At 50.8% G+C, this 18411-nt stretch overlaps 2 protein-coding genes across 6 annotated transcripts in view; both read right to left on the bottom strand.

The window, feature by feature from the left end:
- Nucleotides 1–18411, bottom strand: part of SIDT1 (SID1 transmembrane family member 1) — a 479838-nt gene that overhangs the window by 330109 nt on the left and 131318 nt on the right. The gene's annotated exons all lie outside the window — the stretch shown is intronic.
- BOC (BOC cell adhesion associated, oncogene regulated) overlaps nt 1–18411 on the bottom strand; it is a 66406-nt gene that overhangs the window by 7886 nt on the left and 40109 nt on the right. For 3 of the 5 annotated variants that reach the window (XM_082737932.1, XM_082737933.1, XM_082737936.1), the window contains 7 exons: nt 10407–10553; nt 8398–8541; nt 6652–6945; nt 6016–6288; nt 4267–4574; nt 848–1010; nt 343–453 (listed from right to left, as the gene is read on the bottom strand). In XM_082737932.1, coding sequence (XP_082594058.1) covers nt 343–453; nt 848–1010; nt 4267–4574; nt 6016–6288; nt 6652–6945; nt 8398–8541; nt 10407–10553 — 1440 coding nt within the window. The remainder of the gene's footprint in view (nt 1–342; nt 454–847; nt 1011–4266; nt 4575–6015; nt 6289–6651; nt 6946–8397; nt 8542–10406; nt 10554–18411) is intronic. The other 2 variants (XM_082737934.1, XM_082737935.1) reach the window with 1 other exon arrangement.

The following is an 18411-nucleotide window of genomic DNA, read 5'->3' as shown; positions in this document are numbered from 1 at the left end:
CCAGAAGAACCCCTTAAGCCAGGGTCCCTAGAACCATGGTTCTGCAGTGTCAGACTGCGGAAGGCCCAGAGTCTGTGGCTGTCTCCTCTGTGCTGCCTGGACCCACAAGGTTAGCATTTCCCCCACCCACATGTCAGACTACCATGTTTTACTTGAAAAACTCCAATCTATGTTTTCTTAATAGGGTTGGCTGGGGAGATGCCAGGAAAATATCGTAAGGCTTCCCAGACCCACAGAACAAGACCCCATTCCACCTGCAGCCATGAGCCTTCTAAGGCAGTGGACCTGGTTCCAGTTCTGACTCCTGCTCCCTCCCGCCCCTCTGAGCTGCTGGGGGCTTACGAGAGAGGCGGCCATGGTCTGGCTGGCTGCTGCTCTGGGGGCTGGCTCCAGGGTCATCTCTCTGGATCTGTTGCTCCTTGCTGGCCATGATTTCAGGTTTGGGCCGCCGTCCTGGATGGAGATGGATTGAAACCAGCAGGTGGGGGAGGATATATTGGGTCTCCCTTTCCAGAGAGTTCTTTCAGCTGGGGGGCAGCGGGGGAAGGCAGGGTGTCTAACCATCCTGGTACTACATTTGGCCCCTGTGTGTGTGTGTGTGTGTGTGTGTACATGTGTGTTCTGGCTGGGGAGGGTGGGCAGTGGTCAGAGAGACCAGCTGGCAGGTCTTTTGATGAGACACAGGACCTCAACCTGGGCTCATAAACCATAGGGAAGCAACAGCTGAAAGGAAGGTTAAGTTCAAGGTGAATAACTGGGTCAAGGTGAGCGGGACTTCCATCCTGGGCCTCACAAGATTTGCTCAGGCCCATAAAACCCCAAGCTGGGGGCAATGTTTGCTCCTTACCAGTTCGGAAGGTGACCATGGCTGTCTGGCCTTCGCCTGCACAGTTGTAAGCTGCCATCTCCACTTCGTACAAGCTCCCAGGGTCGAGTCTGGTGAGGGTCAGGCGGTGCTGGCTGGCCGCTATGCTGGAGACAGTCCAGTTGTCGGAGGAGTTTGTGACCTGCTGGAGAAGGTATCGGAACTGGCATCTCAGCCCAGAGCTGCTGGTGGCTGAGGTTTGTGGAAAAAGCAGAATGGAGTCCAACAGGGTAGGAGGAAAAGAAAGCCAGTGGGCCTGGTTTGGGGAGGGTAGTGCTGCCAAGAGCAGATAGGTCCTGCTGGCCCTGGGACTTCCCTCCTCACTGGGACAGTGAAATAGGCTCCATGATCCTTCACCTAACCATCCTGTCAAAGAAAATTCTGTGCAGAGGGTTGAAAGGCCTCCTGCTGCTGAAAATTTCTCCAAAGATGACCTCTCTATATTTCTGAAAACCTACACATTTAACTTTTTTTCTCCTTGCTCTACTTAAACCAAATAAACACAGTCCCTTCAGTTTATATTCTGGGGGGATGATTAGGAGGATAAAAGCAGCAGCACCAGTAGAAGGACTCTCAGTTGCTGAGTGCTTACTGTGTGCTCAGCATGGAAGCAAGGACTTCACAGCCCCTATGAAGAGCTTTCGTGACAAAAGCCCAAGAGACAGGTGCTAGTTTTGTTCCTGCTTCACAAATGCTAAGGCTTGGAGAGAGGAGTAATTTGCCTAGAACTACATTGCTAGTGAACGCAAAAATCATGACTTGACTACAGAGGAAACGTTCATAACTATATGTAACTCATCCTAGAAAGAAAGTCTGGGAGACAGAAAATCTTGGGTTTAAATTCTGATTGTATCTCTAAATTCAACTGTGTAACCCTGAGCCAGTTTCCTAACCTCTCTGATCCTTAAGGTTTTTATTTCTAAAAGGAGTCAAATAAAAGCTCTCGGCTTCCTCTGAAGATTAAACGAGATGATGTACATAAAGTGTCAGGCACTGAACCTGGCACACAATAGGTTCCCGGCGAGGCCTGACCCCTTCTCCAGACTCACCCCACATCCTCCGCTTGGTGGGCTGCAGCCATTTGGATCCTCCTCTTTCTGCTCCTGCCTTCACACCTTATGTTGTGCTTAAAGACTGCAGATGAATTGTAACTATTATGAATTAATCTTTAATGGCCCCAAATTTCTAGCCCTTTAAAGAAAAAAGTCCAGGCTTTCTCCCTGACAAGCGATGCCGAGAGGCTGCTTCATCTCCCTATCCCACCTTCCAGGACAAAAGGCTTAACTGTCAACAGTGCAGAACTCACACAGTCTGCTGGGACCTGAAGCTGTGGTTTGCTCAAGAATTAAACAGCTGGTAGGACATTCTGCTTATCCCTAAGCAGAATATTCCGAACTAGAACAAAACCTACTATTCAAGGGACAGGGATGGTCTGGCTTCATTTATGTCAGACTTCCAAGATTTGTTCCAAGGGGAGAAGTTTTTACAAACTGAGAACCCTCAGTGGTACTGGAAACCCAGACACAGTAGCCTGGGCTCTGCAGATGCGGCAGGAAGTAAAACTGGCTTCATGAAAAGTGAAAATGAGCTGAGTGATTCCCAGTTTCCTGCAAGAGAATGGGCTGTAAACACAACCCAAACACTGGTTTTTCATTTCAAAATCCTTTCTTGTGTGACGATCCGTAGACCTGCAAGTCCCTTGAGAAACGCATGGCTTGCAAGACATAATGTCTCTCTTGGCTGTGTCTACTGAGCAGCCCCCAGTGCCCCACAGGCCGGAGTCTAACTGAAGCCAGACCCAGCGGGGGCACGGACCTCTCACAGTCCTGGACCCCTTTCTCCCTCGGCCCTCCCAGTGCTGGCCTCACACTGCTACTGGGCTCGAAACAAAACTAAGAAACAGCACGGTCATTAGTCACTGTCACACGCACATGGGGTGAATGCGGCCTTGGCCTGGCATTTCCGGATCACCACGCGTGGCCTTTGCCAGCCTGCCTCTTGGTGAAGCCGTTTCATGGCCACCTATTGGCCTGAAAAATAGGATTCTTGTTCTCATTGCCGGTTCTTGTCTCCTGAGGATCGTGAGCATTTGGCCCCCTGATCTCTTTGTACAGCTCTGAGATGGAGGTGTCTAGTTACAGGGGAAACAAGGATTAGGGCCAGCCCTGCCCCATAACCTGGGCAGAACAATGCAGCTTTTTGTAAAAAATACATTCATGCCCTTTGCTGGCTGGCTGTGAAGAGGCCCACAGGCGAGTGTCAGTGAGAGAATGGGCCCCCAACCCCCACCTAGGAGGCAGTTTTGCCTCGGTATCTTTCCACCAAGCCAGAGTCAGTGTGTCTTTGGACGTGTCCTGAGCTGAGGTCATAGAGGGAAAGAACAGAAGGTGAGGGGCTGGCGGGATCCAGAACAGGGGAAAACCCCACTGCATAGCCAACACACCCCACCACACAGGGCCGGGTTCATTTTTTGGTTTTGGTGGGGAAGAACAGTTGATAAATACTTTTAGTATATAAGATATGGTGCCTATATCAAATAACATTTAAAAAATCCATTTAAGAACAATAATTTTTACTGTCTAATGGTCTTAGAAAAAGCAGCACACATCTGGGATGAACTGAAATGCTCATCTAGGACATTTCTTAAAGGAAATCTCATGTCCTTCTCCCCTGTGGGGTAACATCAGGTGAGCCCATAGCCCCGTCCCATCTCACAGGACACTGTGTCAAAGAAGGTGGCCTAGCCAGCTGTCCCCACACCCTGCCAGAGCCAGGAGTCCCCTCCCTGCTAGCTCCCAAAACACCCAGCTGGATAGGCCTCTGTCAAGGAGAAACAGCTGAGGTCTGAGCAACATCATGGCTTGAGCTCCGACGCCGGCTTGTCAAAGCCGAGCCATGAGGAATCCTGAAACTGAGAGGCTATTTTAGAGCCCGCAGAGAAAATGCTTGCTCACAAATATTTGTTTTCCTGGCCCTAGAGCAAGCTTGCCATGTGGAGTTCCTGCAGGGATGTGCCCAGTGGAGCTTACTTTGGTTAAAAAAAAACAAAAACATCATCAACGACAAATGACAGAGGGAAGGGGGAGGGCAGGTGATGGTGAACAGGGAGACTGTTAACTCTCGCCCAGGAGGAGAAGCTGGCGGTGGTAACTTCTGGGAAACCAGCGCACAGAGAACCTGAAGGAGCATGCATGACTTTTCCTGGGCCTCTTAGGGTCCCACATGCCTCAGCTCACAAGTGCCTTCCTGGGGGGTGGTAGGAAAGTGCAGTGATGGAAGACAGAAGGTCAAGATCAGCAGCGGGGACTGCCGGTCCAGGCCGCAGGAACTCAAGGGAGATGGCCAGCAGGCAGAAGGCCCTGCCCGGTCTGAGAGGTCTACATTAATGCCAGGCATCATACCTTGCGGTGCTTCACCACGTAGTAAAGGATCGGCGCCCGGCCGCCACCCTCATGTCGTGGCCGCCACACCAGCTCGTATGAGTCCGTCTTGGAGGTCCGGGGTGAGCTGAGGATGATGGGTGCCTCGGCAGGAGCCACCTGCCCCTTCTCCCCGGGGCATGGTGGGGAAGCTGGCTGCTCTGAGGTCGGGGGCTTTGGGAGCCCTGGGTGCCCCCTTAGCATCTGGTCAGGGCTTCCGGGTCTGGAGGGTAACATGGAAGGGGTGGCGCTGTCCAGCTTAGCATCCCGCCATGGCCTCAGGGTTGTACCTGGAGGACCAAGAAGGAAAGAGAAGGGAAGAAAGGGGATGTTGGTTTCCCCGGTCGTGGGCTGAACTGTTGTCCCCAGGGAGAAGACAGAAGTGAGTGAGAAAACCTGCAGGGCCAGGAAGAGCCCCCAGCTCAGAGCCTGAGGTGACCATCAGCCCACTCCACACACAGTTGGGTTCTGTGGGAAGAGCGGGGACTGTATCACCGCCCAGCCAAGAGAGATGGGCTGCCTGGTGCCCTGGCCCAGGCTTCTTGCCATGACCTGGGGCAGCCCCGCCGGCTCCTGTGGGATGCTGTGCCCCCCTCCTTACGCCTACGCTGGGGTGGGGGGACATGAGCCTTCCCTGTGGGGACTTAGCACCATGCAGCCTTTCCCTACTCCACCGCAGCAGCCTGGCATGTGAAGTGGGAAGCCGACTGTAACCCCCCTCTGAGAATCCAAGAGGCCAGGAGAGCAACACCTCCTTTAGGAGGCAGCTGCAGAATCTGCTAATGTGAGTTTGCCCTTTACCCGACCTCCTGAACCACAGAAGGTGGCATCTGATCGTGTGGATTCAGCATTGTTTGTGATCATATTTTTCTCAAATTATTTCCTTAGTGAATTTGGTCTCCTCCACGAAGAAGCTGTATATTTGTTACGTTCCTCTGCGTCCCCCACCTCCAATGTTTAGTCCAGTGCTGAGCGCATAAGGAACCGCTCAGGCAGCACAGGTGCCAATTGAAATCAATCAAGCTGAAAAGGACAGATTTGCTTTTCTTTACTCTAGATCCCTGGTTGTTAAACTGGATGTCATAGAACGCTAGGGACCCACAGACTCCACAAAATAAAAAGCATTTTAAAAATTATTTAACAGTAGGGGTGCCTGGGTGGCTCAGTGGGTTAAGCCTCCACCTTCGGCTCAGGTCATGATCTCAAGAGTCCTGAGATCAGCAGGGAGCCTGCTTCCCCCCCCTTCTCTGCCTACTTGTGATCTCTGTCAAATAAATAAAATCTAAAAAAAAATAAAAATAAAAATAACAGTAAAGGGACAGATGGGTGGCTCAGCTGGTTGAATGTCCGACTCTTGGTTTTGGCTCAGGTCATGATCTTGGGGCCCTGGGATCGAGCCCCGAGTTGGGCTCTGTGCTCAATGAGGAGCCTGCTTGGGATGATTTCCCTCTTCCTCCCCCTCTGCCCCTCCCTTGCTCATGTGTGGTCACTCTTCCTTTCTCTCAAACAAATAAAAAAAAAAAAAAACCTTTAAAAAAATAACAATGGTAAAATTAATCACTTTCACAAGTGAAAATGTACACTTCTGACTTTAAAGTTAATGTAAATTTGAGCTTACAACTAAAAGCCACTTTTATCTATTTTCTATACTGGAGTTCTAAGTTGGACTTCAGTTGAGGGAAGAGCCCTGTGAATGTAACTGAGATCTCCAGCCTTCTGGGCTGCACTCACCTGGCCTGGCAGTCCTCAGCTGGACCACGGCATGGGCGCTCCCAACTTCATTCTCAGCCATGCACTGGTAGACGCCTTCATCCTCGGGCCCTACGCTGACCACTCGCAGGGCCCTGCGGGACAGTCGGAGGCGCTGGCTGGAGGCGAGGGGCACGGCATTCCTCAGCCACAGAACAGAGGGCGGGGGGTTCCCACGCACCTCACAGGTGAGCTTGGCACTCTGGCCCCACGGGATCACAAGCTGGGACAGCTCCATGGTGACCTCAGGGGGTTCTGCCAGGAAACCAGAGCAGGGGTAAGAAAGGCTGAGGTCTTCCCATCTGGGACCGGATAGGCTGGGGAGGGATCCGTAGTCAGGAATGGGTCCCTCCTTCCCCGTGACTGTCGGTAGAGGGAAGGAAAGTCTCCCGTGTCTCTTCTGTCAGTCACGACAGGAAAGAACTAGAGAGGGATGCCAAGCCTGTAGCCTAGTCCCTGGGGTCCAAGCATCCCCAACTCCCTCTGTCCACTACTCACTGGGCATGGGATCTCTCACAAGCCCTGACCCTGTCTGAGCCTTGGGGTTGGGAGAACCTAGAAAGACCACACCAACCATAGCGAAGGCCAAAGAGAAGAAAGTCTGCAGGAGACACTCACCGAATACCTGGACATTATAGAGGATGACCGCTGCACCAGGCTCCCCAACCCCGTTGTCGGCCATGCAGCGGTAAGTCCCCGAGTCCTCCTCACTGGTGGCATCGATGAGAAGGTTGCTTAGCAGGAAGCGTGTCTTGTTGTAGGCAGCGACACTAGAACCATCCTTGGCCCAGGTGACCCGTGGGGGTGGGATCCCACTGGCCACACACTCCAGGATCAGACTCTGGCCCTTGGTGACGATGATGGTCTGGGCCTCGGGGGGGTAAATGATGCGAGCAGCCTCGGCAGTGGAGCCTGGAGGGGCCGAGAGGTGAAGGGCAGCCTGTGGGACCAAGACTCAGTGCAGAGGACTACCCCCCTGCCCCGCCTCAGGTGGCCAGGCCCCAGAAGGCAGACCCAGACGGCATGCACTTGGAATCAAAGAACTCTTCAGGGGCTTATGACCTGCATCAAGAGAAGCCACTGACGGCGTTCCCCTGCTCCTTGGTTCCTTTATCAAAAACAAGGCCCTCCTTCTGCAGAGAGCTACTGTGAGAGATGAGCTAATAGACTGGAAGAGCAGCACTGACACAATGTGTGTATGAATAACCATGCATGTTGGCACAGAAAAAGACGAGGGGGCGGGCAGAGAGTGCAAGTGACTTTTTCTGCTTGCACTCAGCAAGTGCACCCCAAGTCGGAGGGTGAGCTAGAAGACAAGGAGCCACAGTACCCCCCACACTCCTCAGAGGTCTCGGTGCTCACCATCTCTCACTGTGTGAGCACCTCACCGAGCTGAACGGGACCTACTGTTTAAAGACACCATTTCTGTCCTTAGCTGTACAGTGTTCCAAGTCCCCACGGCACATCAACTACCGGCTCGGCCGCTCAGCTAAGGGAGGAGTGATCCTTTGCTAGCCCTGGGGGAGAAGCGGCACTTGCCCTCCAGTGGCCCCTACCCCACGTTGGTCTGTGTGATTCTGCTTTAGGTGTCAAGCAGGGGCAGATCTGGGTTTTATAAGACCCGAGACTTACAGAGCTTGGGGGGCCCTTTAGGAACCAGAATGCCCAATTACACAGACAGAATCTCATGACGGAGGGACTGCTGAGGTTTGAGTTCATTAGCTACACAGTACATCTGCCTCTGGTGTTGCCTCTAAAACCAGACTCCATGAAGACATCCCTCCGCTAAATCAGCAGGAAGCCCAGAAAAGTGCCTGCCCCAGGAAATGCTCGGCAAAGGCAGATGCTGTTTTCATACAACTGGGGAAACGTCTGGGCCTCCGTGGACTGTCACCAGAGGGAGGTGATGGGCACACTTCAGGGGCGCAGGCAGTGAAGGCTCGGCCTGGCCTTGCACCAGACAGGCCCTGTGGCCTCACACGGGCACAGGCGCATCATCGTCTTTCCTATGCATGCGCTGTCAGCTGCTGACAACCGGCTGTCTGGCCCCAGACGCCACGACCCAACAGATCCCCACTCTGGAAGTCTCATGGTGAAGAGCTCCTAGTTGGCAGGAGAAAGGGACCAGCAAGCACAGCTACCTCCGGAGCTAGGCAGGGGACATGTGCCGCTAGAGGGGAGAGGACGCTCACTGTATCTGAGTCCTGGATGCCCCACTGGCCCGAGCCTCACAGCTCCCACCGCCACCTCAGAGAACACAGATTTGGAGCATGGCCTGTGCCCGGCTCCCCGAATCCCCTCCCGTCTCAGCCTGACCAGCCCCTCAGCCCCTTCCATCAGTGAGACAACCCCCCTGCCCCTTACGGCGCACGCGGAGCCTGTCACTGGAGCCTGAGGTTTTCACTTCCTGGGTCACTGGGTTGTAGGCGGCACACTTGTACATTCCCTCATCCTCCTGGCTCGCATTCACAATCTGGAGGTTTCCCGACGGCATGATCAGGTAGTTATCTGAGAAAAGGGCAAGGTGAAGGGGACATGGGGTGAGTTAGGACTAGAATACTGCAGCCAGTAGTTTCCAGTGGGCAGGCAGGGCAAGAACCATAAGCCGTACACCTGAATTCCAATAAGCCCAAACTGAAGATACTATTCACCCCTGTAAAACCTCCGATCAAGGGGGACAGAAATGCCAGAGAATGAAACTAGCCAATCAGCCGAAAAACTGGCTCGTTAACGTCTCCCGAGTTAGTACCTAGGTCTATGAAAGAACATTTTATACTTTCAAGGGAGTAAGGTGGAAAAGAAGCAAGATTTGGGGTCTGCCACAGCTGGGCTTAAGCTTTGGATCTGTCATGCACAGTGTGATTTTGGACAAGCTGATTAACCTCTCAAACCCTGTCTCCTCATATGTAAAATGGTGTAGTATGTGTCGCCTTCGAGCCACCGTAAGAATTGAGGGGCCCCTGCTGTACACCTGGGAGAGGAGATGATCACTCCTGCAAGCCATGAAGAAGGAGGGAAATAAATTTAGAATTTCCCATGAGTCTCCGTCAGGGTCACGTCACTGAGCCACCTTGCCACTGCATTTCTGTAACCAGGGAGGAGTATTCTAACTCCCAAGCACCACCACCTCCATGAAGGTCACTGAAACCCCTCTGCATCACTGGTTTGCTAGACTTTGTCTGCTTCGGGACCAGGGGTGCCATGGGGACAGGGCCCCGCAGATGTGTTCTGCTTCTTTTAACAGGAGCAGATTCATGGCTTCTGGATACCTCAGCGACTGGGATGGTGTTCAGCTTCCTGGTAGGCAAAGCACCAGCCATCAGTGCAGAGCCTTCTGGTGGCCTGGCCTGCCCCGGGGGTCCTAGTGTCTCTGAAATCTAGGTTCACTGAGCCTGGTGCCTGCCCAGCACTGGGCCACCCCAGGTATGCACAGCTCAGTTAATGCCTGAAGAGTGGGAAAAACCCGACCTCTGTGGGGTGGAAGCTGTGTATAGCCAACCTCCTGCTGGGGATGTTGGAGATTAATACTCTATTTCTCTCAGTCTCTGGTTATCTCTGAGTGGCAGATTAGGGGTTTTACCCTTTCAAAAATATTACTTTCTGTATTTTTTATAGTGAACATATATATTCCTCACAGGAATACAGGGACATATATTCCTTTCTAAATCAGAAAAACTTAGTGAATGGAAATATTGAAGTGTCTAGAGGATATTCTAAAAGGAATACATTTTGAACTGTGGGTTCAGTTAAGCAGGGTCTACCTGGCCTTGAGTGAAGGATCAACTATGGGAAGAAGCTGTCTTCATCTTGAGAGACATCCCCTCTCCTCACTGTCATTCTGTGGACCACAGCTTGGCCTCTCCTAGCCCAGCTGTCACGTACCCTGTGGCCTGAGCAGGAAGATAGGACAGCTGAGACAGCCGCATTACTAGGAAGATGGGGAGCTAAAAACCCCAAGTCCCACCAGAAAGCTTCCTCTGCTGTGTGGGAAAGAACTCCATCTCCCACTGGGGCAACACTGCAGCCCCATGGATGGCTGGGTTCGTGAGGCCACCTCGCTGTGTGTGCCTGGTGGCAGGGAGCACACACACGAAGAACTCTGTGCTGACAGCCTTGGTCAAATGGTGACAGCTCAGTGACATCTTCCAGAGCCTCAAAGGATGAAGAAATTCCTCTCAACAGGGCAGAAGACCTCCATTATGGAAACCACTCCCTTTAGGAGCCTACAGGGCTAACCAACAAGGCAGAAGACAGCTGACCAGCATGAGGAGAGGCCTGAGGGCATGTTGATGGGAATTGGGGAAGCAGTAACCAGAGGTGGTCAGATTCCCCACACCCAGCCTCTGCCTCTGGGCTCCTCCTTGCTCACTTACCTCTTGATGCCTCCAGCCACTCCTGCTTGACGCTGTACCGGACCTGGGCTTTCGGGTGGCTCTCAGGAAGGTGGCAGGCAATGACTGCTGTGTTCCCCTCATCCACTTCAATCACGTGCTGCACGTCCAACTTGAAGTCCTGGAGGTCTGTGGAGAGAAGGGAAGGTGCCAACTGGGCCTCGATGGAGGGGAGAGACAAAGCACTGTTTCAGGGTGGGTGGATGCCTTGGTGTCTTCAGTCACAATAAGCAGCTACAGGAGCCTCACCCCCGGGGGCTTTCCAGGGGTGTCCAAGTCCTTCCTCTAGCCTTCTGTTGTCTCTAAGAGTTTACAGGATGGAATGTGTGGCCTCCATCATTGCATGAAAGTTCGACTTGGTTTATACACATAAGCTGGACAGTGGGTACATGGGTGGAGAGATCCTTCAGGAGATGCCCATGACACAGACTGGCTCTTCTCTTACACTGAGACACGGCGACAAGTTGGCCAGGCCCATTGGCCCTACCGAACCTGGCAGGAGATGGGTCAATGATCAAATCCTAAATGCCCGGGCATAGCTCAGCCAATGAAGACTAAAGGGAATGATGGAAGAATCTCTTCTTTCCAGTGCAGTCAAGTTCCCTGGTTCTTCTTTAACATCCTTGGTAACAGTGACAGATCGGAGATGCTGCTCAATTGCTAACCATGGTTGTAAAGGAAGGCTGGGCTTCCCAGGAGCTGTACTCTCAGTCATGGCTAATCTTTTCTTGGGGCTGGGGGTGGGGGATCTGGGGATGGTCTGAGGGCTTTCTAAGGCAAAGATGGATCTCCGCGGTGTAGCTAATGGCAGTGGGCTATGGGAGGGCTGAGAGTCCTAACACTAGGCTGTGGTGTCGGACAGTAGAGTGGCCATCCCTTCCGACTTGGTGTGGTGGCAAAACTGGGATCTAAGCCGGTAGAGGATGGCGATCCATCTGTTTTCCCAAATAATCCAACAGTTCAAACAACAAACAAAATGGGACACCTGCGCAAAAAAAGCCCCAAACTTGTTTGTCAGGACTGTGGTTGAATTCAAAAGAAGAAATAAAATGAAACGGGGATAAAATAAGAAAGATGAGAATTTTTACCCAGATATTCCTTCATAAAGGTATTTAGAAAGTCCTCGAGGCACCCTCTCTGAATGTTGACCATACCACATTCTGCTCAGCTCCTGAGAACAGATGCCTTCAGAGCTTTTACTGCAATTGTGCTGCAAGACTCCACCTGCCTGTGTTGTTTCCCGGGAGACCCAGAGAGGGCAAGAAGGAGACAGGAGCAGGCAGGAGTCAGGTTTCTCATAGAAGGTAGGAGGTGATTACCAAAAAAAACCCGGCAGTGACCATAGGAGAGCCCAGGGATCAAGGCACACAGTGAGGTCAGAAGGTTTCCTACTTAATGGAACTTTCCAGCTTTTAGACAAACCATGCCAGGATAGGAAAGTCCTTTTGTTTCTTTGAAAGGATCACTGTCCCTCTGATTATAGTATTTGAGTGTGAACTTATTAGGGGCAGGCACCATCTTGTTTGTATATGTGTCCTCTGAGCCTAACCCAGGGTCTGGTCTAAGCACATGCTCAGTCAATACTGAACAACCGAATGAAGGACTATCCTGAAAGCTGGGACTCTCAAATCAGGTACAAGATGCCCCTTTATGTTGCCTATGAACTCAAATTTCCTGGTTGTGTTTCATCTACACTGCAGGCTCAAGGACAGAGGTCTAGCACAACATATTTTCTACGAAACTTTTATCTAAGCATGGTTATTATGAAAATCAACTGCTGCTTGAGAGGTTACCTCTGGAGTCACAGAGAGATGTGAATTAGCTGTGATGAAGGTAGAGTCGGAAATACATGCTGTTCACGAGTGGCACGGCAAAAACAGACAGACTGCCCCATTCGTTTCTATCTCCTTCTTTTACTTTTGCTTTCTGAGCTGAGCAAGTGATATGTAGGGGCCCAGGGGAGATCTCCCTTATGGATTCCTTCCTTTGGGTGGGTATAGAGTCTTCCGGGCTTTTAAAGAGTTATCTCGTCATTGTTTAACTTTGTATGTGGGATCATCTGACTCCAGCTGAATTGTGAATTCCTAGGGGGCAGCCTATTCCACGCCCCAACCCCAAGGCCCACTGCACAGTATTCAGGACGCAACATATGCTCTGTAAATCTCTGCCGGATGAATGCACAACTGGGAAGTTTGAGCCCAAGGCCAGCTTCCTGGGAGTGCACTCTGTGCAGCGTGGAAGGGGCCAGTGCTCACGTCAATGCTCTGCTATCACACCTCTTCAAATCCTTCGCGTCTGAGCAAAAGACTCCACATTTTCAATTTGAATTAGACCCCCCAAATTATGGCATCTGGTCCTGACTGTGCTTCTCAGCCAATGTGCTTCTCAGCGGATGTGTTTCTCCTCAGAGAGGAAGGAGATACGGACTATGGGAGAGGGTGGACGGCCTGCGCAGTGTGTTCTGGCTAAATATTGCTAACTGCCTTTCAAAAGCAATGCACTTAAACAATGCAAAGACCTGAATTCTCCTCTGCTCAGTGTGTGCCGTACCTGCCAAGTCAGGAGGCTCCCCACAAAGCGAGCCGTGAGAGATTGTCCTCTCAGGGGCATCTGGAAAATTCCCGTCACCGACAAGTACTCTCATCCACAGTCCTATAAATCTGAAACTACTCCACCAAGATTTTCTGAGGTTGGGGTTTTGTTTTTTTTTGTTTTTTGTTTTTTCCCTCCTCTGCTTTATTTCAGTCCAAGGAAATTTGCCTCAAGCAAAGATACACTTAAACCTAACAGATCATTTAACAAGAAAGAAAGGAGTTTGGCACCAGAAAGCCATCTCCATGTTAATGGCCCAGGCTCTTGCCCCACTGTAATTGAGAGCTTACCCAGGCACAAGGCACACACTCCTCCGTGCACCCACCTCACCGACCCCCCACCACAAAACACAGCCGCCCCCCCTCGCTCCTCTTGGCTCCTTCTGCACCCTCTGACAACTGCTAAGTTGGAGACAGAAAGCTGTGCAGTGGGAGAGGCACAAAGTTGGGCACCGGTCAACCATGTGGCCAGACGGCCCCTCTGTTCTGATGCCAACATGTGCACAACAGCCCGTGTGGGCAGGACCGAGGACACCCCAGCTGGGCATCCTCCTGGCAGGCCTGCCTTCCTGGCTTCAAAACAAATAAGCAGTACTTGGGTCCTTGGCCCTGTCCCCTCCCTGTTCCTCCTGAGCTTCAGCCTTAGCTGGTGCTTCACTGGAAAAACACATCCAGTTTGGCTGCTGGAGCAGAAGTGGAGTCTCACTAAGGGATCAAAGGCAGAGGAACAAAGTGATGATGGATCTGAAAATCAGAGCACCCCCTCTTTAGTGTTTTTAGGCAGACTGGGGAGGGGGTGGGCTGGAGATGTGTGATCACTCATGGCCTAATCAGCCACCAGATGCGGCAGATGCAGAGCTCTAGCTGGCTGCCAGTGAAGGAAACCAGCCTGTTCCCAGGCCCCTTTGTCTGTCAAGCCGGGTTCCTGACCAGTACCCAGGCTGCTCTGGGCTCCACACTGGGCCTAGAGGGCAGTGTGGAGCGTTCAGTAGATTTGTGTAGATTTCAAAGTGTTTCCTCATTGGCCCTCCCCTCCCTGAGACCTCTCTTAGGCTGCAAGTCAAAGTTCCGTTAAGTAAGAAGTCAGGTAAGACGGTGCCTTTTGGCTGGAGGCCACAGGGCATCACCCACATCCCCATTTCCATGAATTCAGCTGAACACTTAAAAAAAAAAAGTCATATTCTACCCATCAGGCATTTCTTAAGTATAGTCAGGCCCATCCCACCCTCTTGCCTGAAGACAAGCCTGTACTCATCTGCTGAGGTCTGGGTGAGTTCCACCAGATTGTGGGGGCACCGCATGGGGCTCTCTTGGCAATGTTGTCAGCATGGCTCAGTAGCCCTTGGGCCGCTGGCAAGTTTCTGGACAGATCATTCTACTCCCGAACTCTCATGGCCTCCAGGCCTCAATTGTCCTTGCGGTGGCTTGCTGCGTCTATGGCGAACGTCACAAAGCACAGAAAGACTTCACCCTAATGTAGTCCTCCTCAGTGACATGCTGACCCTGTGGCCCTTCCCTGACCCTTGAAGACACTAGAAGATGGCAAAGGTTCAAGGGAAGTAAAATGGAGAGATGTGTCTGGCGGAGCCCCAGCTCACTGCTCTCCAGGATGGACTTGGAGGTAGAGTTTGAGAGGGTGATGGGTCCCAAGCATTGCCTCCCTGTGTGGGCTTCACTGATGCGCACTCACAACACTATTCTCGACCTCCAAGTTACCTGAGGACCTATGTCTTGACAGGATCCCAAAGGTCAGTCCTCTGAAATAAAGGGCTCTACAAGGGGCAAAGCACGGCAATTAGCTCAGAAGCAGATAAGGCCAGAAAGCCTGGCACCCAGTAGGGATGGGGTTCACTGTGGCATGGGCAGGTATTTTGGAAGCCACGCATTCTGGGTAGTGATTAAGCATTTTGCAAGTCTGTAGCCGTATTACACAGACTACTGAAACCAAACTGAACTGCAGCCCACAAGGCTGAGCAAAATGGGTCTACCCCGTAGTAGATATCTGGCACATAATCATCCTACCAGACATCACTGACTCACTCATTCAGCCAGGAGCTACAGAACCGTCTAGTTTGTCAGGCACTGCAGAAGAGATCATGAATACAAAAATACAGTTTCTAACCTCAGGGATGGTTACTCTGATAGAGGAGACAGGTACAAACAACACACAAGGCAGCATATGATAATTTGCAAGAGTAGTACCTGCAAGCTTAGTCCCTACCATCTCTACAACAGCATTCCAGCCTAAATCAGGTCCCCTTGAGCTCTGGAGCAACCCAGAAAGGGCAGAGGGGTTGGCAGAGGCAGTTTTCATCTTCCCTCTGCAGTCCAGGAGAGTGGATAAATATGTTTGTTTTTGTTAGGAGTTTTTTCTTGCCTGTCCAATTGCACAAATAATTTTGGCTCCAAAACTCTCTCCTGAGAGCCATGGAAACATGGCATGAAATTTTTCAAACACACTTTCCAATGAAAGCAAGGCATGCTGTCTCTTATTTAAGTAAAAACAGTTTCCATGGGGGTTAAAAAAAAAAAAATGCTTGCAGATGCCAAATACATTAGTTGTTTCATCTTGTGTTTCTTTCTTTCCCCTTGAGTTGAGGTGGGGTCTGTACTCAGATTTGAGCCGTGGGAGGAAGCCGAGGATGCAGGAGAGACAGAAGAACTAGGAGGATGAGGGCAGAAGATCAAAGCCAAGACCAGAGGTGGGCAGGAGAGGAGAAGGGCATAAAGGGAGGAACATGATAGGAACAAGGGAAAATAAAAAGAACCCAGTTTGCAATGTCATTAAATGATGTGCAATAAACTGGCCTAAGGCTTCAGGAATTTCTTGGCTTAAATCATTAAAAATTTTTTTTTTTTTTAATAAGAGAACAAGAAATGTCATTAATCCTTGAAGACAAGGATGGAAGCCATGTCTCCATGGAGTCTGGCAGCCAGATGAACAGAGATGTCTGCAGGCCATCTCATCTATCTGACTTCAGTGCTGCGATGAGGTAGGCCTGGTTAGCAGAACTTGGGAGTTTCTTTTGGACTCAATGAAGGAATGAAATGGTTTGAAAAATACACTTAAGAGAAGGAAAAAAAAAAAAAAGATTTACTTGCCAGCAACCCACATCATACATATTTCTCTGATCAACCAAATATAAACTACAAACTTAGTAATGGGAAAATTAATGTGAATCCTGGTGGTCTAGGATCCTGAGAGCCCGAGTTAGATCCTGGCAGAGTCTTTGGCAGGCTGGTGGCCTGTACAGGAAGAGGGAGGGGAGAGAAAACGGAGGCCAACACACTCAGCAGGATGGAGAGGAGAGCCCTGGCATGGTTCTTACATGCAGAACCCTGGGTGGGAGGCACGGGCACTGTCCAAAGGCCAGCGGGGCCCAAAGTGGCTCCACTTTTTCTGCCCACCTGGGCACTACATATTCCTGGGAATACCTGGGAACTACATATTCCCACAAGCAGTGGTGGCTACTGATACAAGCTGCCCAGCACCTCTGAGAGCGTCCCATGAAGTGTCTGATAGAATGCCGAGCCTCATCCACTGGCATCTCCCTTTGAAGTTTCCAGTTTCCCCCAAACATCTCAATTCCTTTTAAACAGCCCTTTAGGCGTTGACATCCATCAATTTTTCTGAACCCTCCCCGAATCTCTTTGTATCTTCAACCGGTTTATATCCTAAGTCCTTGCTTCATCCTTTTTAATTCCCTTAAGCCTCTTCATAGATCAGGGTTTGGAGAAGAAAACTCTGCTTGCCTTTTGCATGCCCCTTTTGACCTTCTAGACTTCAGACACATTTTATCTGGGAGTCTTCCTCTTTCTAGACATTCACTGAAGGCCTACTGCATGCCAGGTCCTGTGGGAAGCTGTGTGGTCCCAGAGATGAATGGCAGCAGTCCCTGTACTCCAGGCAAATGAGAGGGCTAGAGAAGGAAACCCAGGAAGGCTGAGGAAGCTGGGAAGAGGAGACCCCACTCCAGATGTTGAGGGCATCGAGAAAAGACTCCTGGAGAAGATATTCAAGTCTTAAAAACGGAGAAGGAATTGTTATCCGAAGGGATACAGGCATGTCTAGCAAAGGGAATGCAAAAGATGGTGCTGCAGGCAGGGGGGGCACCATTCCCCAAACAAGGGGAATCTGCAAGATGAGATGAGAAAGTGGCAGAGTTTGATGGGTCTAGAGTGGGAGGTGAGGCTGAGAGAGGGGCTTAAGTGCCACACCGCAGCCTGAGTCCTGTTCTGTGATCCCTGCGTTTGTAGGTAAAGGAGCACAGTCACTCAACATTAAACATCATTTTCCCTCAGGGAAAAAAAATGCTGTTTTTGCCTCAGCAAATTTTTTTCCCCCTTTGCTGACATTTTTGCTCACTATTGAGGGACTGTCTTTATCTTAGATGTGAACACGGACCCACCTGCAGGACAGACTCGCTGTTCTATTGTTCTTGGGGTCATTACCAGGCTCCAGGAAAGGTTGAAAGTCTATGAACAAGGTCAAGGTGGAAATCCCTAAGCTTTTCCACACATAGAAAAGGGGGAGCCAAAGGACTCATCTGCTCTCCTGACTTTATATTTTAAAGGAATCATCTTGCATCATGTTCCTTAGAGGGCTCCAGTGATTTCAAGTAAGCTAATTAATGCGTCCCTCACCTTCCTGAGCAAAGTCTGCTCTGGCTCATTGAATTTATAGGTGGTACCTGCTTAACACACTATGAGGTCCTCCCTTCACTCTTAGATTAGAAGATGGACCTAAGATTTTTACTTAAGCATGTGGCTGTGTGTGCAAAGAACATGCTGAGGAGAGAAGAAGGGTAGGAATTGTAAATGTGTCTTTAGTAGAAGATGCACCGTGGACCTGAGGTCTTCTTTTGGTAAACTGTGACCATCACTCAATAGAGAACTGGAACCCTGGCTGTTTGGGGAAGACAGCTGCTGCGCTGCCATGATGCCCTGACCTGAGCTCACACTACAGCTTTGTCTGGGCACTTGCACCAGGCCTGATGGGGTTAGTTTGAAGATTTCACCAGAATATCAGGGGAAATTTTTGTGAGGCATGAATTTCTACCTGTATCCAGTAGAAAGCAGCACTTTGGTTAAGAGGACTTGGTTTAATACTATAAGGTATTCTTTAGTTATTTCCTATTTAGATATTCAAGTTGCTTAGCTCCTTTTGGGTGTAAATGGTCACTAATTTCCTTGTCCAATTGGCAAAGTAAAATAAAACTTACAGAATAAAGCAGCTACACCTCACATTGAGGCTCATTCTCCCTTTCCGACCGTGTCCACCGCCCTATAGAGCTGACTCGATCTCCCCAGCCTGGCAGAATCACCAGCCCAGCCTCCGGCTGTGGGCTCCTTTCCCGTCCTGGGCAAGCTCGGACGCCACCTGTGTTTCCTTTCCT

The sequence above is a fragment of the Mustela nivalis genome, assembly GCF_964662115.1.
Source record: "Mustela nivalis genome assembly, chromosome: 1".
Classification (NCBI taxonomy): Eukaryota; Metazoa; Chordata; class Mammalia; order Carnivora; family Mustelidae; genus Mustela; species Mustela nivalis.
This window is presented reverse-complemented; position numbering and strand designations above follow the sequence as displayed.